General features: G+C 46.0%; 1 protein-coding gene across 3 annotated transcripts in view; it reads left to right on the forward strand.

Moving 5' to 3' along the window:
• Nucleotides 1–6,864, forward strand: part of LOC138489270 (zinc finger protein 268-like) — a 413,111-nt gene extending 406,247 nt beyond the window's left edge. For 2 of the 3 annotated variants that reach the window (XM_069616964.1, XM_069616965.1), the window contains exon 3: nt 239–6,864. In XM_069616964.1, the coding sequence (XP_069473065.1) occupies nt 1,459–3,432 (1,974 nt within the window). In that variant the 5' untranslated portion in view covers nt 239–1,458 and the 3' untranslated portion in view covers nt 3,433–6,864. The remainder of the gene's footprint in view (nt 1–238) is intronic. The other variant, XM_069616966.1, reaches the window with a different exon arrangement.
• Nucleotides 6,865–24,641: the final 17,777 nt, after the last annotated feature.

Genomic DNA, 24,641 nt, shown 5'->3' on the forward strand with positions numbered 1-24,641 from the left:
TGGACACAGGTAGGTAGTGTACATTTACCTGAATCAGCCAGTGGGGGACAGTAAGCTCACGCCATTCTAATAACACTGCTTAAAAGAAGCGTTTGGAAAATACAAAATAATGTGTGTGTGGATTTCGCCTTTCCTTATAGAACATTCCATTCATACAATCATATCTTTCAGTTCATGAATGCTATTTCTCTCTGCAAATTTGTATGTTGAAAGATAACTTTTCACTTTAATTCTACAGATGACTGTTACATTGCCAGAAAAGACAAGAAGATGATTTAGTAACGTGTGCTAAAACTAACAACCTAAAAGGACTTCTGAAAAAGAAAAGGGTGATGCTTCAATGCTCTGGAAAGGAAACCACAAGCCGCTGTGTTAAGAAAGGAATCGGGAGACCCAAGAACTCCACTGCTTTAAAAAGTGATGTCTGAAATACCACATGTTTCCCAAAGCTGAGTAATTGGACAGATGAGTGTAGATCAAATGAGGGCACTAGAAGGATTCCTAAATTCAAGTGCTCATATTTTTCACTAGCCACTGGGTCACTTGGCCAGTCAGAAATGGGGCGTTGTGTGTATTTGTTGAATTCAGGTGTTGACATTTTATGCCAGGCTAATAGCTTGCACTTTGAAATTTGTGTCTATTAAAATGTAAACTAAAATAGACAGTTAAACTGGAGCCCATGAATGTAGCCATACTAAGAAGACTGAGTCTAACACGTAATCTGCATGAACATAAACAGGATATAGGCTACATACATGTGAAGTATGTAGGAGAAAATGGTTAAAATTAAACCTGATGTCCATGACAATAGACCCATTTGGACAGAAACCATATTGCTCTAGGTGGTTAGAAAATATTGTCAAAAGCAGTTGGACCAAGAGAGAGAAGACAAGGGAGGGTAACATAACCCAGTCATCTTAGAAGCCGCCAAATTAAGCAAGTAACACATATGTTGCAACTTTATAGAGGCTGCTTGTAGAAGTGACACCATAAACAATCTAAAGCGAACCTATCTATAATAAAATGCAAATATTTGCTAGGGAACTTGCAACTATTTGAAAAGAAAAAGTCTAAGCTTTATCCATGCATGTCCTCCCTCTAGAATTAATTTTATTCAGCTATCTATTGGGTTTTCTATAGCGTAAACATAACTGGGAAAAACTGAGCACTATGTGGCAAAGGAAATACAATACTATGGATGCGATGAGAAGGATGGAATATTAAGGGTACCGTTAAAATAGCATCAAATGCGTACAGAGGGTTACAGGCTAGTGAGAAAAAGTAGAACCACGTCTGGACTAGGAAAGTTCTGCAGATGTACTCCCTCTGAAGCTACATTTTGGTGAATGTCCAACAGTTGATATTTCTAACTGCACTGTTAAGATCCTGGGCCTGCATCTTCGCGTCTCTCCCTTGCCTTCTACATTGCCGTTGTTTGTAATCATAGCAAAAGCAGATATGGCGATCTACACCCCAAAGGAAATATATCAGTACTCGGAATGTCCCAAAGCCTTTAGTCAAAACCAGAGACATATTCTGCATGAGAGAACACACACAGAAGAAAAACCATATCAGTGCTCTGAATGTCAGAAGTGCTTCAGTCACAAAAGCAGTCTTGTTATGCATGAAAGAACTCACACAGGAGAAAAACCATATCAGTGCACTGAATGTCAGAAGTGCTTCAGTCACAAAAGCCATCTTATTCAGCATGAGAGAACTCACACAGGAGAAAAACCTTATCAGTGCAGTGAATGTCAGAAATACTTCAGGGACAAATGCACTCTTATTAATCATGAAAGAACACACACTGGAGAAAAACCATATCAGTGCACTGAATGTCAGCAGTGCTTCAGTCGCAAAAGCCATCTTATTCGGCATGCAAAAATTCATACTGGAGAAAAACCTTATCAGTGCAGTGAATGTCAGAAATACTTCAGGGACAAACTCCCTCTTACTCTTCATGAAAGAACTCACACTGGAGAAAATCCATATCGGTGCACTGAATGTCAGAAGTGCTTCAGTCCCAAAAGCAATCTTGTTATGCATGAGAGAACTCACACAGGAGAAAAACCTTATCAGTGCAGTGAATGTCAGAAATGCTTCAGGGAGAAAGCCACTCTTATTGATCATAAAAGAACACACACTGGAGAAAAACCATATCAGTGCACTGAATGTCAGAAGTGCTTCAGTCACAAAAGCAGTCTTGTTATGCATGAAAGAACTCACACAGGAGAAACACCATATCAGTGCACTGAATGTCAGAAGTGCTTCAGTCACAAAAGCCATCTTATTCAGCATGAGAGAACTCACACAGGAGAAACACCTTATCAGTGCAGTGAATGTCAGAAATGCTTCAGGGACAAATGCACTCTTATTTATCATGAAAGAACTCACACTGGAGAAAAACCATATCAGTGCACTGAATGTCAGCAGTGCTTCAGTCGCAAAAGCAGTCTTGTTATGCATGAGAGAACTCACACAGGAGAAAAACCTTATCAGTGCAGTGAATGTCAGAAATACTTCAGGGACAAATGCACTCTTATTAATCATGAAAGAACACACACTGGAGAAAAACCATATCAGTGCACTGAATGTCAGCAGTGCTTCAGTCGCAAAAGCCATCTTATTCGGCATGCAAAAATTCATACTGGAGAAAAACCTTATCAGTGCAGTGAATGTCAGAAATACTTCAGGGACAAACTCCCTCTTACTCTTCATGAAAGAACTCACACTGGAGAAAATCCATATCGGTGCACTGAATGTCAGAAGTGCTTCAGTCACAAAAACAGTCTTGTTATGCATGAGAGAACTCACACAGGAGAAAAACCATATCAGTGCACTGAATGTCAGCAGTGCTTTAGTCGCAAAAGCAATCTTGTTATGCATGAGAGAACTCACACAGGAGAAAAACCTTATCAGTGCAGTGAATGTCAGAAATACTTCAGGGAGAAAGCCACTCTTATTGATCATGAAAGAACACACACTGGAGAAAAACCATATCAGTGCACTGAATGTCAGAAGTGCTTCAGTCACAAAAGCAGTCTTATTCAGCATGAGAGAACTCACACAGGAGAAAAACCTTATCAGTGCAGTGAATGTCAGAAATGCTTCAGGGAGAAAGCCACTCTTATTTATCATGAAAGAACTCACACTGGAGAAAAACCTTATCAGTGTACTGAATGTCAGAAATGCTTCAGTCACAAAAGCAATCTTATCCAGCATGAGAGAACTCACACAGGAGAAAATCAGTGCAGTGAATGTCAGAAATGCTTCAGGGAGAAAGCCACTCTTATTTATCATGAAAGAACTCACACTGGAGAAAAACCATATCAGTGCACTGACTGTCAGAAGTGCTTCAGTCGCAAAAGTCATCTTATACGGCATGCGACAACTCATACTAGAGAAAAACCTCATCAACGTACTGAATGTTAAAATAAAAATTAAGTTGTAAAATAACTCTTAGCATGTCAGGAAACATATGGAAGAAAAAATAAATCAACGCATCAGATGTCGGAAATGTTTGTGTTGTAAAATCAGTCTTATTCAGCACGAGAACGCATATGGGAGAAAAACCTTATGAGTGCACTGAATGTCAGAAAAGATTCCATTGGAAACATTCTTAGAAAGCAATCAGGGAGCACGCATTGGAGAAAAATGTCATCAGTGCACTCAATGTCAGAAAGCATTCATCTGGAATGTCAGAACAAACTGAATCAGAAAAATCATCTTGCGTTCCATGAGAGGGCACAGACTTGGGGAAAACCTCACAAGTGCATTATTATTAGTCTTTCCCAGCGAGAGAGTACTCATACAGGAGAAAAACCTTATCAATTTATCGGATTTCAGAAGGGTTTTGGTGGAAAAACACAGCTCATGTTGTATAAAAACACACATATTGCAAATCCAGAAATGGAGACACTTAAACAAATATCAGTTCTCTAAAGGTCCAACATGTTTCAGTCATAAAACTATCTAAATGAACATTAAAGAAAAACCTTACCAGTGCATTGAATGGGAACCGACATTTAATTGTAAACACACCTATCCATCATGAGAGGAGCGTGCAGGAGAAATACATGCACTGAATCCCATAGAAGCCTCGGTGGAGCAACCAGATGAACATATTAAGCAAGATAACTTGGATCTAAGCATCGAATCAAGGATAATGGATGGAATCCATTTACAGCAGAAGTCCTAACAGAAAACCTTAAAAATGCCCTGAACGAGAAAAATGCCAGGTGCCCAACCTCTGTCTGCAACAATAAACAGCTATACCGGAGGATCAGCCTGCGTGGAATTTTACCCATAAAAGCATCCATAATGAACATGTGCCCAGTTTACCTGAAGAACATTACTTCTTGCCAAATCAGAATATTGCTCCCTTTGAGAATCCACCACTCAGTGTCCCAATTACCTGTCTACCGGCAACCTATAAAGCATGAATAGACATGTATATGCATGAAGAATCAATAACATAATAGAACTAGAACTGAAGATTAATATAACAAGATCTTGCTGAGCCAATGAGCAGTAAATGGTAAAAAAAAAACATAATGGACCACCATGTGAAAAGCCACATTCCCTGCTAGATCCTCAAGATTATCAATAACATGAATCCATCTAGAGCACCGGGCCCAGATGGATTAGCCAATGCGGGTATTAAACGCAACCCCATTAAGTGGGCAGTTATTCTCTGGAATATGTATAATAACATTGGGCGTAGTGGGGGGGTTATAGTCCGCTGGAAGAAAGCTGCCCTGGTACCTATAATTTAAGAATGGTGAAAGAACTAACCCGGGTAATTACCGGCTGCTGGCCATGGCGGACACTTTCTGGAAAATATTTTGTACTCCTATTAAAAATCATGAACAAATGGAGTGGCACAGAGAAACTGCTCCCTCTTCCCCAACAAACTGGCTTTAGACAAGGTCTCAGTACCATGGATAACCTGACTCTCTTGAATCATACTATATCGGATACATATAGGCAAAAAGGGACACATCTGTATAAATGCTTTATTGATTACTCGGGCGCCTTCGACTGTGTGGATAGAATTATGCTATGGAGTAAGTTGTCGCAATGGAGACTGTGCCCGAGGGTTCTACACTTTTTGAAAGCCATGTATACAGATACAACAGTGACGATCTGCCTGGATAAGGGAGCCTTTGTTAGCCCTCTTGTCAGTACAAACAAGGGTTTGAAACAAGGCTGCGTAGCATCTCCCGTACTATACAATTTGTACATAGCTGATATGAAGGATGCCCTTAGGAATGTGCTTGGTTTTATAACCAAGCACATTCCTAAGGCAAACCTAAAATCGGTGGGTTTGGAGTCAGCTGGATGTCATATGCTGATGACACTGTTATCATGGACAAAAAGCTGGCAGGGCTGCAGCGTATGCTCAATGCTCTAGATGGGTTTTCTAAGATCAATAATCGGAGCATTAATGTAAAAAACAAAAAACCAAGATCATGATAATTGGGTCTCGGATGCATATGAAAAAAAAGCAGGGATATAGATGGAATATAAATGATGAGGTGCTTGAGGTGGTGAGAACGTATCCTTACCATTACGAATATGCCAATGGAAATCTTCTATGCACACTCCTTAAAGAATAAGATGCTGGGAAAATGGAACGTCATTAAATGTTCTATGGGGAGAAAGGGGGGGTTACTCCTTGGAGGGGTTCCTCGAACTCTATAAATGTAGCATTGTTCCAGGCGACCTTTATGTTCTAGAAACTTTAGAAGCTAAATGCTTGGCTTGGTTTGATAGGTTAGAAGGCAAAATATGGCGCCCGGTTCTTAGTCTCGAACACAGTACCTATCGAAGCAATACAATGTGAACTGGGTCTGGTTTCTTTGATTACATTATGGAAGATGCAGTGTGGTAAATTGTATATACGAATAAAACTGTCAGAACGGAATCAGGGGAGCTTAATGAGTATTATAACTATGAATATGGATGGGAATACCAATGAAAAGGAGTTTATGGCAAATCTACAAAAGAATGTGATGACCTTTGTATATGAAATTGGTATCCCTATGCCTGGGGATGATATGGAGGTTACCACCGTCCAAAAACATCTCAAAAAGAGGGCCATGGAGTGGGATATTTGTAACAATGTATTAAAACTTATCAGGAAGAAACAGTATATACGGTAGACTTTGATGGGATATGAAATTGCGAAACCAAAAGGATATATTACAAAAGTGTGTAACCAGGGGCTATTACGATTCATTTGAATGCTCTGGTTTAATATATTAACCTGCTATGACAATGTGGTGAGCTGGTTGGCTGTCCCGCACCAAGAGAGACTGTCGTTTGTGCAAGAATGAGGTGGAAACTAGCAGACACCGATTGACAAATTGCACGTATTGGCAATAATATTACAATAAAGGTTATAGGGATCTGGTGGGTGATCCTAGAATGGTATCGACTGATCGGTTTTGGTCAGCCATATATATAGCAAATACTCCAGTGTAGGTGGGAGCAGCATATTACATCCGGAATGAAATAGAAAAAAAGTTACCCACAATCAACGATTAATGGTATGCGCTTTAGAATTTATTTACTGTGGACATTATTTCTGTTATATAGTCACATTGTTATTTTAGTGATGTTTGTATATTCTTCTTTTCAAAATGTAGGAAGATGATGTTTATTGCTTTCTTAAACTTCTATTTTTTATGTTTTTAATGCTTAGGTTGATTGTTTCATTGCTAATTCTATTATTTGATTTGACATGCAAATACCTGTATTATTTGTAATGGATTTTAAGTATGTTTATGTGAAAAGTGTATAAGGTTTTAATTAACCAATTGCACTATACATTATATAAAAATAAAAGAACAGACCCTAAAATGTCTCATTTGAAAAGCATGATTTGAGTCTGGATTCAGGTCAATAAGATCATAATGACCTGGTGGGAAACAATGCTCTGGATCTATGAAATGGGACTATCATCCCAATATGAACATTTTGAGAAGATTCTTTGCCACCAGTTCGGTTCAGGTGTGCACTTAATGTGATGAGCTATTGCACCTCTGACTTTGTACACGTTTATACATGAACATGCCACATCAGACCAACAAACCTCCATAGAAGGGGACACCAGAAGTTTGTGGACAGCTGAAAATCAGAAACCTCTGGAAGGGACCAGCCTCTGGAAGGGAGCAGCCTTCATTTCATTGTTAGTTATTTTATGGATTCCTTTTCCATTAATGGGGTTGTGGGTCACATCAAAGCGCCTTAAAATGCACCCAGAAAAGCAAATGGGAACCATCATTAGGGGAACTAAGACATTTAGAGAAGAAATGGCAATGCGTTGTGCATCTTCTCATTTTTTTAATAACTAAACAAAATAAATAACAAGAAAGTTAAACATACACCATTATAAAGAGCACCGAAGATAAATATCCTGTTTTATTAAAGCAAATGGGTAAATGGTCAGTTGGGGTTAGGTATGCAGAAAAGGTAGGTTACACAGAAGGTGTGGGAGGTTGTTTAAAAAATGCAGTAAAAAATGCAATCATTTTAAATTTGAGCAAATCCCGGATAACCTCTTGCCACACTTTGGTTTTCGATGCCTTGATGTGATTTAGAATGGTTTCTGTGACCTTGTCGGTGTACTCTAGGTTGGTTGCCTCAATTGTCTTCAATTATTTGGCTTGTTTTCTTATTGACATTAGATATAATGGGCTAATACGGGGCAATCTTGCTATGGAGATTGGACATTGAAAAACATTAGGACCAGCACCACATTCTTTGGCGCCCTGTCCGTGCGTATCTGGATGGACACAAGAGAAACATGCAATGCATCCTGTCAGCATGCACTCGTACCCTATCGTGATTATCAGTAGGTTTGAAGGTAGTGACAAGTCTGTATTGCTGCGTAACCCACTGTGAGGTAACACAGGAAGGTGTAGTGGTGGTGCGGAGGGAGGACAATGCCAAGGAGAAAAACCCCAGATTGGAGAGAAAAACCTGAGAATCCTTGAGAGTTCTGAGCCTAGGAGGATGGTCGAGGAGTGTGCAGAGCCTTTGTGGATGATGATGGAGGTAACAAGACTACTGAGCAACAGATCGTAGCAGCAAGGGGAGATTGCGAGGGAACCAGGGTAGATAAGGAGAAAGGGAAGGCAAAAACAGAAGAAGAATAAATAACTGGTGCTTGATATAACATCCAGCACAAACTCTGAATATGCCACATCTGTCAGATGGAACTAGAAATGCCTCGACGTGTTTTAACTCTTTGCATCAAATTGGAAAAATATTAAATGTTAGGATATATGAAATTAGTCTGCAGACCATCTCTGATACAAACTGCTCAATTTTGGGCACATGTGTTTTCTGCTAAGGCCTTGGTTGTTACTGCAGCAGCGTCCTACATGGATGGAAGTGGAGAAACGTTTGGCCTTACGCATGTAGATCATACTCTTTATGTTCCTTTTTATCTGGTTTATGATATGATTATCTTTTTTCCCCCCCCCCAATATGACTTAAATGAACTGACCTTTTCACATTTGTAATGTTTGAAAATGTATTATACTGAATTAATATTTGCTCATTGTATTCATTGTAAAGTGATTTGAAGTGTAAAAGGTAAACTTTTTTAAACCATATTTCTATTGATTTTCAACAGTTTACAACCACTCCCCCCAACAACATCCCCCCCCAACCCCAGACCCTTCAAGTGGGCAACAGCAGTACTTGCACAGTTCCTCTCTTCCTATCAACTAATTACATTCAGAGTTTCCAGCCCTCAACATCCTTTATAACATGTCCAGAATCCTAACGTTGTGAGGGCACCATTGGATCATAAAGTCACTCTGGAGATAGGTGAGAACACTGCCCCACTCTGTTTGGAAGGCTACTTGATTACCTTGCAGTTTATAAGTCACCCATTCCATAAATTACAAACCTACAAACCTTCATGAGCCAATCATATATTGTCGGTGGTTGAGATTTCTTTTGTTGGGCTATTGTTAACCAAGCTGCTATTACTAGGGCCATAATTCCTTTTTGCTGAGTTTTCGAGAAGGTCCTTTGTTTTAGATCCCACATGCCTAGGAGCCACATCCTTGGAGTTAGGTGCTCCACCCCGGAACCATTGCGTTGACTTGTCCTATCACTTCTTGCCAAAACGGAGTGATCTTCGGGCAGCTCCACCACATGTGGCGCCAGTCCCCTGTTGCGGGGCACCCTCGGCAGCAGGAGCTACTTACAGTGGGAAACATGGCATGACGTTTTGTTGGTATGTAGTGCCATTGGAGTATTATTTTCTGCCACATTTCCCTCAGCTGGATGGAGCGGGTCAGCTTGTGGAGTTTGCTCTATAGGTTTTGCCATTGGGGCCTCGATATTGTTTCCTCGAGCGTGGCTTCCCATTTCTTCATGTATTGCCACACCACTTTCTCACCTTGTGAGTTCAGATGCGCGTACAGGTTGGCAATCAGTTTCCGTGTCCCTGGATCGGTTGTCATAAACTTTTCAAAGTTTGTGAATTGCCTAGTAGCTGCTTTCCTGATAGCGGGGAGTTGAAGCCAGTGCAGGAGTTGCGTATATTGGAAGTATTCCGTAGGCTTACATCCCAATTCCTGCACACAGTCCTGGAATGACCTCACTTTCTGATCTTTATACATGTCTTTGATTATGGTGCATCCTGCTTCAGACCAGCTGCTAAAGGCCTGCCTGTTTAGGCAGGGGTGGGGGGGGGGTCTGGATTGCCAAACATAGGCGTGAATGGTGATGGAATTGTGGTTAAGGCTCCTCTTTTTAGTGCCCCATCCCAGGCCTCCAAACCCGCTCCCATCACTTCACTGATAGCCGTATTCGGGTGTCTGTGTTTGTTTTGCAACCACTGCAGGTTGAACAGCGGGCCTCCAGCTACTGCAATGTCCTGGCATACCCACACATGCTGATGGGACTGGTCTACCCACTGCCTGAGGACCCTCAATTGCGCTGCCTCGTAGTGTCGGTCTAGAAAAATGGACACCTCTCACGATTGACGGCAAACGTATTTTGGTGGCCGAAAACCAACCGTCTCATGTACATAACGATAGAAATACAGATTTCCGAGTTTGACCAATGAGCGGCCATTTTGATGTAACAAGGATCGCCATTTTGTTCTCTAACGATTGCTCATTGCTTTCTGTTCAAACTGCTTCGCAGCACATTTTCTGCTTACTCTGCTCGACTGTTAACATTGTTGTCTGAACGTGAAAGGACAAGGCCGCAAGGGTAATAAGGAGTTCGTTGAAACACAACCTAGGCAGCTCCAGAGAGGAATGCCCAGCTCCCTCCCGAATATAGCTTTGAATGAGAGCCGCAGGGCATTTAATAATTTCACAGCTGCCAGCCAGTCTCGTTATATGGTAGAAAATGTTAGAAAAAAGCAGCTAAAGGCTTGAATTATGCTCTTCTTACGGCCCCCCCCTTCCCGAGCCCTGTAGAGCGTGTCGGCTCCCAGGACACGAATAGCACCTCAAAGATAGCAAGGTCTGGAATGTGACTCTTCCCTCGTATGTAGCTTGCTTACAAGAACAGAAGCACTGTGTTCTGTTCAACAAAGAAAAGATGTCTCTACACTTGCAAGGTTGCATATTGTTGCTAAAATAGATATTTGAAGGTGTCATATTCGTCGAAATTGTCCATCATCAAACCGAGTTCAAAGAAACCCAATAAAGGGCGGTGTTAAACATGTCACAGCTGATTGTATGATATGCATTTTGTATATATGTAACTGATGTATGTAATTCGCTCTCTTGCGTCCCTCGAGTTCTAGAGATACACGTCGCGGAGCGTGAGACCGAGTTGGCCAACTGAGACTATTTGCTTTGCAATACACCCTAGCTTTGGGAATACAACCTTGTGTCTGGCGTATCTATCGTGTGTGGTGATTTGCCTTGTTTCCATAACGTGAGGGACCCCTAAGGGCCCCTTTCAAGATGGCGCCCGAATAGGGACCCTCCCCCACTTGTTCCATCGTGTACGTTGTAATAGAGTAAAGGCGGAGAACGACGAGGACGGGACGATCGAGCCGGGATCAAGAGGTGTTCGGGGTGCCCTGTAGAAGTGATGAGAGATTCCTTTGCAGATCTGCACACATCTGATCCCTGATCGACGTATCTGGCCAGAGAACAAGGAGGCGAGGGGTCCCAAAACGAGGCAGAAGCCAAGATATGCAGACACAACGTCATTGGTTGCGTCAGTATACAGACGAATTGTGTCCTGGAGGACGATTTGATTTATCAGGTGAGTCATACCCCGATTCAAAATAACCCTGATATTGGTTGAGAGTTGACTTTGCAAAATCAAACGCCCAGGGTAAGGTTGATTAACCAAGGGGAGGTTGAAACATGCCTGGGGTATTGTCCACCCTAGCAGAGTTTTTCGGCTGCGGTACACAATCTTTGGAGAATGGCCAAATTGCACCACCTGGGGGAACGCCGGTGTATGAGATGTATGCGAAGTATGGTGTGGGAGCGATAATATTCTGTGAGACTTGGCATAGGCAAACCAGAAAGCAACAAGACCATCAGTAGCCAATAAATGGTAGTTTTGAGATAGCGAGAATAGATAACCTGGAAAGGGTGTTGGTAAGAAAGAAAGCGCGTCCCGCAGCACTTGATATCGTTAAGGACTGGAGAAGGGAAGCAATGCTCCGATTTAGAAGTAGAGCGAAGCATGCGCACAGGCATAAATCGAAAGATGAAGTAGCAGAAGAAAACGAGGAGGAGGAGTGGACGGAGAGTCTAAGGAGGTCAGGTAGACGGGACCAGTTGAACATAGAAAAAATATACCCACAACGGGAATTGCACATAGCAGATGGAGTGATGGAAAACATATTGATCCATACAAAACAAGGCCCAAGATCAGAAGTGAGGACAAACACACCAGTAACTATTGCTCAAGACCCTCCCGTAGCTCAAACCCTCCCACAGCCACAGACTGCGCACGTAGCACTTCCTATTAGCCAGCCAGGCCCACAGCAGACACTCCCCGTTCCTATTGTCCCATCCGCACCTCCCGCCCTAGATACAGACTTGGTACCGTCCGTCCCTCCAGGGGTTGAAGTTGAAACCACGGGGGCGAGAGGCGGGACTGAACAAAGTGGATGCACAAGGGTAACTCGCAGTGCGATCAGCAAAGAAGGGAAGGTGGAATTGCAGCAACAGGCAGAGATGTATATAGACGGGAATAATGGGACGGCAGCATTGGCTTCGATGTATGGCTTCCGAAGAAGCAATGAAAAACAAGTAGTGTTGGAATGCATGGGTGAATATTTGGTGGAGAGATGGAAACAGTTAATTGGGAAATTACCACTGCAGCGATTGTTAGATCTGAATGCATTAGCACGCTGTAGAGAAAGAGATGAAGAAGTAAGGGAACATGTATATGGACTTTTTGAGCTTAAAAATGAATTGGATAATGATTATGCTGAAATGTTTATTGCACCTGGGTACAGTAGTAAGGATATCAGGAGAGATAGGAAGGAAGCGGTAGAGCCATATATACAGCGACGACATTCAATGTCGTCAGTACAGAGGGGCGACAAATTGAAAGTATGTATACAAGAGGCATTGAGATGGATGTCGAATCACAGTATCCCCACAATGGAGATACATGATATATTTGATGAATATTCCCTGCCTATGAAAAGGAAAGCACTGCAGTCGATGGCTGAACATTTAATAGACAAAGATATAAAAAACAACAAGGCCAGCCCACCTGAAATAATGGCAGTATATAAGAGAGCACGAGAGCGAGGGACAGGAGAAACAGCCCTATCGCTAGATCTGGGAATATTGTTACACATGAGAGAAGTGGGAGGGACAGCAAGTGGCCCATTCCCTATGAGGGAGGTCCCACCTACCTTTGTGCCAAAAACAGAGGTTCCTGCAGTGGGCAACGTAGCGGCACAGGTAACGCCAGCCCATTATACCGCCCAATATGTGCATGTCCCCTTTTCCAGACAGGAGGTGAACAACATAAAGCAGACGATTCCCGATATAAGAAAGAATCCTGCAGGATTTTACAAGGAAGTAGAGTCCTGCCTGCAATCATCCGTGCTTACCATGGATGACATAGACCTAATATTCCCAGTGATCCTGCCAACAGACATATGGAAGCAAATAAGAAAGGTGGATGACGTAACGGCCTATGGCGCCACATGGGCGGACTTGGTAATAGAAGACAGGAATAAAGCGGTTGGAGGAACACCGGAAGCGAACATGGTAGCTTTACCAGCACGCATAATACAGAAATTAAAAGAAATTGTCCCCGAGAAAAGAATTCAATGGGACAAGTTGACTGCATGTGTGCAAGGCAAGGATGAGTTAGCAACAGATTATTTCAATAGGTTCGAGGAAGTATTCACAGACTTCAGTGGGCAGGATGTGAGCTTGGAAGCGGGGAAGAGGCTATTTGTTGATAAATATGTGAGGGGGTTGAAACTTCCAGTTCAGAACCTAATAATGACATCAGAAAGTGCAGGGCAACCAAAACGCTGGGTGAAGTATTGCACATGGCCCAATATTACGAGACGAGAGTGAATGCGGGAAAAGACCAGGAGGAGAAAGATAGAGTAAATTTGAAAACAAGGGTGTTACTGCAGCAAGTAGCAGGACATAATAGAGGAAGAGGGAACGCACAAGGGAGGAGTAATTCGAATATGCATGGGGGGCCATTGGGACCAAATCAGCGTGCATACTGTAAGGAGGAAGGACACTGGCGAGCGCAATGTCCACATTTACAGAATAGAAATGGATCTGGCCAGAGAAGACCGCACAGAGGGCACCAAGGAGCGAATGGACCAAATAGGAATAGTATGCAGCAGCACCACAATAATGAAGGTAATCAAAACCAAGCCCAAAACCAAAGTGCTCTAACCAGAGTCAGGGCCAGCAAAACAAACAGTATGGGAATCAGAGTGGGGGAAATAGAGGAAAGAATGGGAACATTTTCAATACACAGCCAAATACGTATTACAGTAATAGTAGTGACTACACATCGGATGATGTGTTATTTCCCCAATAGGACAGCCCAGGGCAGAGGTCGGAACCAAAGTCTATTCCCGTGAATCAGAGAGGACCCTACGTAGCAATGAGAGTCGGGAATGAGGAGCACTGCTTCCTTGTAGATACAGGAGCGCAAAAGTGTTCAATAGACCATCACTTGGTTCCGGACATACCACTGTCAGGGCAAAAGAATATTTCTGTAGGGTTCGCAGGTACACAGTCATAAACCCAGTGTCCCAACCAGTCCCAATTACCATAGGACCATTCACTGAACATTGTCCCTTTCGCCTAACAGAAAATTGTGGGGAGAACCTGTTGGGATTAAGCTTGTTGAAAAAGCTAGGTGCGATTATACATTGCACGTCAGACGGGGTGTTTCTGACGATTTGGCCACAAGATGCCCCTGTGTCAGAATTCATGTCTGAAACTTTGCCAGGAGAGTTAAGAAAAGTGCCAACCTGTATATGGGCGATGCATGATAACGATGTACGATGCTTGAAGCTAGAGCCAGTGAGGATCATTTTGAAAGAAGGAGTTACACTGCCGCGAATTCCCCAGTATAAAATTTCGGCTAAGGGAGAGAGAGGATTCAAAAGTATTGTTTCAGATTTGGTGAAATTAGGGGTAATTGAAGAAATTACAGGCAGTACATGTAACAGTCTGATTCTTCCAGTGTATAAGAAAGGAGGCAATGAAGTACCATATTGTTTCATAATTGATTTGCGCGCGCTAAACAAAGTAGTAGATCCACAATTTCCCTTGGTCCCAGACGTCACTACAATATTGACAATGATACCTACCTCAGCAGAATACTTTAGTGTAATTGATCTAAAAAATGCTTTCTTTAGCATTCCGGTGGACAAGGACAGTAGATATTTGTTCGCGTTCACATTAGGGGGACGATCATTTACATTCACGCGCAATCCACAAGGATATACGGAAAGTCCGAGTATTTACAGTAGAGCGTTAAAAGAGCAGCTAGACATGCTAGAATTACCAGTGGGGTGTGTACTATTGCAATACATAGATGATCTGTTGATCGCTGCTGATACAGAAGAGATTTGTAAAAAGAGCACCGTATTACTACTGTCACACCTAGCGGCACATGGCCATAAAGCTAGTTTGCAGAAGTTTCAATATAATCGAAAGGTGGTGGCTTATTTGGGCTACCTACTTTCGAAAGAAGGGAGAAGGCTAACGCCAGAACGCATAGAAAGTATTTCTTGTATGCCTATTCCAAAGACACAGAAAGGAGTCAGAGCCATAATAGGCATGGCTTCTTATTGCCGGAAGTGGACCGGTAATTTTGTGCTGATTGTTAAGCCAATGGTGCTATTAACTAAGAAAGATGCAGTGATGCCTTTGCAGTGGAATGAAGAATGTCAGAGCGTTTGATCAATTGAAAACTGCATTATGTTCTGCTCCAGTTTTGGGCACACCGAATTATGAAAAAGTTTTTAGATTGTATGCGAGAATGAAGGATGTGCATTGGCTGTTTTGACACAGGAACAAGGTGGAAGAAATAGGCCGTGCAGCTATTTTTCTTCTGCACTGGACCCTGTAGCGCGCGCACTTCCACGATGTTTGCGATCTGTCGCGGCGGCTGCTGCGTTGGTGAAACAAACGGAAGGAATGGTATTGGGGCATACTTTAATTCTGATGGTGCCACATGCCTTAGATGTCCTATTAAATAGGACACAGATGCAACACCTCACCTCTGCTAGACTGACAAGATTTGAAATTATCTTATTCGCGCCCCATATCCAAATTATGAGGTGTAGCGCTTTGAATCCTGCAGAATTAATGCCACTGCCCACAGAAGAAATTGGTGACAACGAATCACCACCCCATGATTACTTAATGGTCACTGAGGAAGAAATGAAGGGGAGAGTTGATTTAAGTGACATCCCACAAAAGGAGCCAGATGGAGAGTTATTTTGTGACGACTCTTGTTTTAAACTACCTGATGGCACGTCAACTGCCGCTTACGCTATCACTACCCTAGAGAGCGTTGTAGAAAGAAAAAGAATCCCCTACAACTCGGCACAAGCCGCAGAAATAATAGCATTGACCAGAGCCTGTGAGATTTCAGAAAATTTGAACGTGAATATATATACTGATAGTCAGTATGCTTTTGGGGTGGTTCATAACTTTGGTCGACTCTGGGCTGAGAGGGTTTCTCGACATTGCATGGGGCCAGAATTCAACATGGCCCTTTGATTGTACGATTGCTGTCTGCACTCACATTTCTAAAGCGCCTAGCAATAGTGAAATGCGAGGCACATAAAAAGGTAACATTCAAAGTGGGAGAGGGAAACGCATTTGCAGACAGAATTGCGAAACAAACTGCCACTGATTTGAATAATAAAATGATGACAGTCCAGACTGAGGAAGTACCCTGTATGATAGAATATGGAATTGCCACTGTCAAAGAAATGCAGGCCGAAGCCACGGCCGATGAGATACAAAGGGTGGGCAGAGGGCTCTGCTGAGTTAGATTTAGAGGGTTGTTGGGTGGACAAGGGAAGTAAACACTGGATGTTGCCAAATTCCTATTAAAACAACTGTTCAGTAATCAAGGGATTATAATACGCAAGGCAGATAAAGGAGGAGCCACAGTGATTTTGAACCGTGCTGATTATGTAAGGGAATGCAATCGTCAACTGCTAGACCTCACAGGCTACCAACTGCTACCAGAGGACCCGACCCCATGCCTATTAAATATGATAACCCTCAAAGTTTCAAAAGCACAAGAAAGAGGGTGTATCAGCCGGAAGGAATGCGATTTTCTGATTAAAGACAAACCCCAGATTCCACAATTTTACATCTTGCCTAAAATACACAAGGCTATGACAAACCCACCACGGAGACCAATAGTCTCGGGTGTGAACTCTGTTCTAGAGCCTTTGTCAAGATTTGCAGACAAGTTTCTTCAACCACTGGTGAGGAAGATGGCTTTGTTTGTACTTGATACCACGCAAATCATATCAGAGGTAGAAGGTCTAAACTTTGATCCACAAACTGAGTTTCTAGTGGGCCTCGATTTAGTGGCCTTATATACTAGCATCCCCCAACAATTATCGTTGGAGGTGCTTGAGGAAAAACTGTTAAGAGACCATACCGTGAAAAGTACCCCTGTATCTTTCATTCAGTGGTGCGCGGAAATGGCTCTAGTAGGGAGCTACTTCCATTTAAATGGGGAGTTCTTTAACCAGATACAAGGAACTGCCATGGGCACCACCTTGGCGCCAAGTGTAGCCAATCTCTACATGGAAGGATTTGAAACGAATATCATTATGAACAATTCTAACCCGTTTATTAGTCACATTAGAAAATGGCGTCGATATATAGACGACATCTTGATTATCTGGACGGGGGATGAACAGGAACTGGAGCGTTTTTACAAGTGGATTGACCTTCAGAATGGTTTATTGAAATGACTAACCAACATAGTACGATATCCTTAGACTTCCTGGACATTACCATCTGTGCCGAACCTGACATGAAAAAACTGCTTGTTAAACCGTATAATAAGCCAACAGATAGAAATTCTCTGTTGCATTACTCAAGTTTTCATCCGTGTCATGTACGCGATAACCTACCACTAGGCCAGTTTTTGAGGCTAAAAAGAAACAGCACCAATAGAACTGACTATCGAACTGAAGCAGCAAAAATGAAAGATAAACTCGAAGACAGGGGTTACCCAAAGAGAATCACCCAGACAGCTTGGAAACGGGCGAACAACAATAATAGAGAGGCACTCCTAATATAGGGAACAACGCACACTACGTACACAGAAGGAAACCAACAAACGACTCGTGTTTGTAAATACCTACAACCACCTCTCCAATGGAATTAAAAAAATCATCGGGAAAAATTGGCACATCTTGGAAAATGGTGATCATCCGATTGCTAGACCCATCATTGCTTTCAAAAGAAGCTGAAATGTAAAAGAATTTTTGACCAGAAACGACATCAGTAGGAAACCGACAACACAGGCGACATTACCGCAACAATGGGGGTTTCCAACCCTGACGGGACACACACTGTGTGTCAACTGCCACTGCTGCCCCTACACATTAAAAAGTACAGCAGTAGATATTGGCTTATCAACCCTTTGGCAACAAAAAAGTTTCACCAACTGCAATTCCAAGATGGTGATTTATGCGGTGTGGTGCCCCTGCAGAAAAATCTATGTGGGGAAAACAGAGAGAAAAATCAAAACCCGGATAGGGGAACATAAAAGTTGCATTAGAAATAAAACTCGAAATGCACCCCTTGTTGACCATTAGATTGAACACAACCATAAGGTGGAGGACATCAGCTGGACTATTCTATACAAACTAAGGCTAAGCATGGATAGCAATAAAGACAAAGGAACTCTTCTGAAAAAGGAACAACAGTTGATTTTTCTTACCAATAGCATGACGTCTGGTCTTAATGAGAAAATCGATTGGTGGGCTTGAAGGACGCGGCCCATTGGTTCCAGTGCGCTATCCGGAGTTCGAGGGGACAGTGCGGAAAGCCAATAGAACGTTGCATCAATTAATTAGTGATGTAGTAATGGACATCAATTACCCAAATTCGATGAAACTCGATTTCCCCTTTTCACCCGGGCTACATGAACTATCCATTCTTTAATGAAAACACTAATGAGCTTTGGCGAGTGCAGAGGCTCCATTGCGCATGTGTGTGTTAGGAACGCTTCCACATAAAAAGCCTGGATATGCCGTCAGCTAAGCCACTCCGGAAGTACCAAGCGGCCGACAGGACGCAGACGAAGTAAACACGGACGAACACGGAACCTGGACTAAATCCCGGAAGTGTCTAACCGCCGATAGGACGCGGATGTAGCAAACACGAACGAACGCGGTACTTTGGATAAAACACTAACGGTAAGAGGGGCAGCGTATACGGTTCCCGAATGGAGCTTAGGGCCCTAATAGGGGCGGGTTTGGTTAATGAAATGATCGTAGTGATGCAGATTACCGAGTTTTCCTGATGGATAACGCCACTTGTTGGTTGACATCAGTTACACAACCTTAAATCCGCTACTAGTGTAAAAACGAATGACTAAAGATACAACAGACGAGCCACATTGGGGCTAACACGTAGTCTGACTGTGTCTTTGCTTAGTTATCACAATCGGCAAGCGTGGACCAACAATGGAAATGCTGGCAATGATACAGCCGTGACCCGACTCATTGGAGCCTAGGAATCCAAAACACTGAGCCATTACACCCAGAGGATTACTTTCAATTCAGTATGTTTTACTCACTTAATACCTACAGACTGGGATTCAAGATGGCCGCCGGCAGCGACTAGACGTGCCGTCGGCAGCTCCCGCACCCCAAGGCCTACATAAGGGATCCACCACCCCCTAAAGGCATCCAGCGGCAGCGGAACAGCGGAAGACTGGTGCGGCATTAGGAGCGAACCTGGGCGGCCGGCCGAGTCGAATTGGCGGCCACCGCGGACTGTGAGCCGCTCCGTATTTGGTGCCGGCGGGAACTCGCTCGAGCGGCGGGTCCCGACCCGCGAGCGGGGAAACCCCGGCCCCTCGGCCCGCGACGAGCAGAGGACCCCGCGGAGGAGGAGAGCCCGGCAAGTGGATCGGCCGCTCGGAGCACGCGAGGTGACCCGCGGGCGCCCGAGGCCCCGAGCCCATCGGCGGGCGGCTGGAGGAGCGGCCTTCCGAGGAACAGGAGAGGGCCTCCCGGCCGGCGACGGAGAGGTGAGGAGCGACCGGAGCTGGGGAGCAGGAGGTAGCGAACCTTGGAGGTGGCCCCCGGGTGGGTGGCTCGACCCCGGCGAGGCCCATTAGCAATCCGGGCCCGGGGACGCGGCTCGGGGACTGGGCCTCCCCCCCCCACCGTTTAGACCCGTGGGCGCGGGGGGAGGCGGGACCTTGGAGGCCCTCCGTAAACCGGATAATCGCCCCTCCTGGAAGCAGCGGACGGCCCCCTGTGGCCCCTTGCGACACCCGGGAAAGCAGCGGCGGACTACCCCAGGTGAACTGGCAGACTGACCCAGCTCCCTAATGCCCTCGAGAGCCAGGGGGAAAGCATCGCGCACCGGACAGAGGGGGGGAGATCCACTGGGCACCCTCCCCTCCCTGTGGTCAGCAGCAATGGAGGTCGCCTGCGGAGAAGGCTCTGAGCAACATGAGGTGCCTGGGGCGGGGGACCGAGAGCCCCTGACAAGGGGGGACCTCAGAGGCGAGTTACAGGCCTTGGGAGAGACTCTAGCCAAAGCAGTCCAGGATCAGTTCCAGCTGCTACGGTCGGACCTGAATACTGCCTTAGGGGAGGTGAAACAGGAGGTAGCTCAACTGGGCGAGAGGACTGACATTTTGGAAAGAGGCCTGCAGGAACTGGAAAAAGATGGCACGGCCACCGGAGAGGCGATCGACCGCCTCGACCTGGCGACTCGCAACCTAGAAATCCAACTAGAAGACTTGGAAAATAGATCGAGACGCGTCAACATCAGGATGAAATTCCTCCCGGAATCCGTCTCGGATAAGGATTTGAAGAAAGTAGTACAGAGCATCTGTGCGGATCTGCTGGGGGGAGATAATCCTGAGGAGATAGAGCTGGACAGGGTGCACAGAGTGGGCCGGCCTCCCCCCGGCCGAGATGCCAGGCCACGGGACGTCCTGGCAGCGTTCGCACGATACGCCCAAAAGGAGGCAGTGTTACGGGCGGCTAGACTGCGAGAACCACTGCTCTATAAGAGCCAGGAGATTGCTCTCTTCCAGGACTTGGCCAACAGCACACTGATGAAAAGGAGGGCGATGCGCCCTGTTCTCGGGGCACTCTCGAAGAAGAATGTCAAGTACAAGTGGACCTTCCCGTTTGGGTTGTTGTTTGAATGGGAAGGCGTCCAGAGGAGGGCCACCAGTGTGCAGGAGGCAGCGAACATTATTAATCTGCCCCTCGAAGAAGCGGGGGGGGTCACCGGAAATGGGCGCCCAACCCCGGGAGACGGATCTAGACCATGGATGTGGTCCACGGTGGGCGCCAGCTCTAAGAAGGCAAAATCACGGAGGCGCCCACAGGAGAAGGAAGGGCCTAACCAGGAACGAGAGGGGGGCACCCCCTGACTTGGGGGGAGCCCGATAGAGAAGGGTTGGAAGGACCGTGGAATTTGAAAAAGGGGGTGGTGGGAAAAAAGCTGTCTTATGGCTCCGGGGAGGTGACGGGGTTGCACCTCTTGGATCACGCAAGGACGCGAGTGTCCGGGGGTTAGGGGGGGGAAATGGAACGCCTCCCAAGTTGGGGATCGGGAGGTAAGGGGACGAGTTGGGGAGGGATACCAGGGAGGGGAAAGGGGGGGAAGGGGAGGGGAGGATGTGGGGTGGGGAGGTACAGCACACATCAGAGAAGCGGTACCCTTGGAACTGGACATATGGTTGGCAACTCCCTGGGAGGGGAGGAGCGGGAGGAGAAGGGGTTCTGGGTCACACACTGGGAGGGACACCGGGTTGGGACTCCTGTTGGCTACCCCAGAACATGAATCCTTGATGGCACTATACACCCAGTTACGCATTCAAGTGGCAAACACATAATGTGAGGGGACTGAATTCCCCCCTCAAGCGTGCAAAGTTGGAACAATATGTGAGATCCCATAAACCGGATGTGCTGGCCCTGCAGGAGACCCACCTAAGGAAAAAAGATCAAACCCGTTTGAGGCTTAAGGGATATCCCCTGATGTACTTTGCATCAGGCCCCACGAAGAGGGGAGGGGTGGCACTGGCCTTCAGCAGGGGAACAAATTTACAGCCCCAGGAGGTTCTTAGAGATCCTAATGGGAGGTATGTGGTGGTGAAGGGGACCGTAATGGGATCGAGTTACACTATTGGGTCAATATACGCGCCTAACGTGGGCCAGGACCAATTTTTGCGGGACACTCTAAACACCATAGAGAACTTTGCTAGTGGCCAAGTGGTCCTGTTGGGGGACCTTAACCTGGCTTGGGATAGGATTGGAGACCGATCCAGAGGCGAGGAGGGAGGCGGAGGTGCAGTTGCCTCCCCCCAATTAAGGGAGAGATGGGCGGGAGCGGGCCTTCGAGATGTCTGGCGGTCTCTGCGGGGGAGCGAGGAGGGCTTCACATTCCTCTCCGATGTCCATAGATCCCAATCTCGAATCGATTATATCTGGGTCTCTGCTAGCTTACTGGGGGCTGTGGAGGCGGTCGAGGTGGGCCCCCTGGGGATAGCCGACCACAGGGTCGTAGAAATGGTATTGAAACTGGGGAGACGCGGACCAGGGGTGTGGAATTGGAAATTCCCGGGAGAGCTCTTGAGGGACCCCGTGATACACAGTGAGTTGGAGGATAAAATTCGGGACTTCTTCGGGAGAAACGCGCCTACAGACACGAGCCTGGGCACGAGGTGGGATGCCTTTAAGGCTACTATACGGGGTGACCTCATTGCCCTGCGGGCGGAGAGGAATAGGCAACTGAGAAGGCTGGAGGTCCAGCTCGAGGGGGAGGTTGAAGCCGCCAGAGCCCAACTGCGAGTTACACCCACGCGAAGGGCCTTTAGGGCCTATAGACTGGCGGAGGGCCAATTGGGGATTTTGAGGACTAAGAGAGCGGAAGGTGCCCTCCTCAGAATGAGGCAAACTTTCTATGCCAAGGCCAATAAGGCAGGCACCTTGCTTGCCCGCCTCCTGAGGGGACAGAGGGATCAGAGAATAATCACCGCTCTTAGGGATCAGGAGGGGAGGCGTTTGACCCGGTCTGACCAGATAAGGGAAAGATTTGTGGAATTCTATGAGGCTCTATATTCCTCTCAGGACCCTTCCCCCCTCCTACAGGGAAATTTCCTCGAGAATATATGTCTCCCGCGGGTCCCTAAAAATGTGGCGGAGGAACTGGGTGCCCCCATCTCGGAGGACGAGGTTAGGGCCGTTATCACTGCTCTTCCCCGCGGAAAGGCGCCTGGCCCCGATGGCTTTTCGGCCTCCTTCTATAAAGCCTTCTCTCATCTATTGGTCCCACACTTAACCCAGCTCTTTAATTCTTTTAACACGGAGGGCGGCATCACCCGAACGATGGAGGAGGCTAAGATCACCTTGATCCACAAGGTAGGGAAGGATCCGGCGGACTGCACTTCTTACCGACCGATTGCCCTTATCAACACCGAGGCCAAAATTTTCACTAAGATTCTAGCAAAACGGTTGGAGAGACACCTTCCTTCCCTGATCCATCAGGACCAGGCGGGATTTGTCACGGGGCGGCAAACAGCAGACAACATTAGGAGGGTAGCCCATCTCATTGAGAAATCCCGTAAAACAGACACCCCGGCACTCCTGTTAGCATTAGACGCCGAGAAGGCGTTTGACCGTGTTGAGTGGTCCTTCTTATTTCAGGTTATGGAGAGGATGGGTCTGGGGAAGGGCTTTATTAACCTGGTCGCAGCCAATTACAAACACCCCACCTCACGCATATTGGTCAATGGAGAAGTGACTAGGCCCTTTAGCCTCCGGAGGGGAACGAAACAAGGATGCCCCCTCTCCCCGCTGTTGTTTGCTATCTATTTAGAACCCCTGCTAGCGGCTGTCCGCCGGTCTCCGGACATAGAGGGAATCCCATTTGGGGGCGGACAGCATAAGGTGGCGGCCTTCGCCGACGACATGCTGCTCACACTTACCAACCCGAGAAAATCCCTCCCAGCATGCATGACACTATTAACCTCCTTCGGCGAAGCTTCGGGCCTTCGGGTTAACTTCCAAAAATCGGAATTGATGACCTTGTCCTTGGGAGAGGGGGAAGCGAGAGAGGCCAGGGAGCTGTCCCCCTTTAAGTGGAGCCCCTCGGGACTGCGATACCTGGGGGTGCGGATCACCCCCTCGTTGACGGGTTGGTACGGTGCGAACTATGAACCGCTCCTGATGGCAATTCAGAAAGACCTACGAAGATGGGGGGCCCTCCCGATATCATGGCTGGGGAGAGGGGCGGTCCTTAGGATGGTGATACTCCCTCGGGCACTCTACCTTTTCCAGGCTATCCCTTTGAGGGTCCCGGAGTGTTTCTTCCGGAGGCTGGATAGGATGGTTAGAAGTTTCGTCTGGGGAGGGAGAAGATCGCGGGTCTCTAGGCAACTCCTCACAGCTTCCAGAGATAGAGGCGGTTTGGCCTTCCCCGACTTCCGCCGCTACCACGACGCGGCCCAGCTCCGAATTATTAGAGAATGGTTTGCGGAGGAGTATCAGAAACACTGGGTGAAGATGGATCGGGCTGTGGCTGGGCACCACTTGGGAGAGGTGCTTTGGCTTCCGAAACGATTGCGACCCACTCATATTTACCTAAGCGACATCACAAAAAGTGTGGTTGAATGCTGGGATCGTTCTGTATTACAATGGGGAATCACGACTTTCCCTTCCCCTTTTTCCCCCGTCTTCCGCAACGGGGACTTTACCCCAGGGACGGAGCCGGGAGCGTTTTCAGCATGGGAAGAGGGGGGATGTAGGATCATTAGGGACATGTTCATCGGGGATAGAGTAAAAACATTCCTGGAATGTAAAAAGGAATTTGGCCTGGGAGAAAAGGAACGACACCGTTACTTTCAAATTAGACACTGGGTGATGTCCCCGAGGGTTAGACAGGCGGCAA

This window comes from Ambystoma mexicanum, chromosome 9 (assembly GCF_040938575.1).
Source record: "Ambystoma mexicanum isolate Mex_15411 chromosome 9, UKY_AmexF1_1, whole genome shotgun sequence".
In the NCBI taxonomy this organism is placed as follows: Eukaryota; Metazoa; Chordata; class Amphibia; order Caudata; family Ambystomatidae; genus Ambystoma; species Ambystoma mexicanum.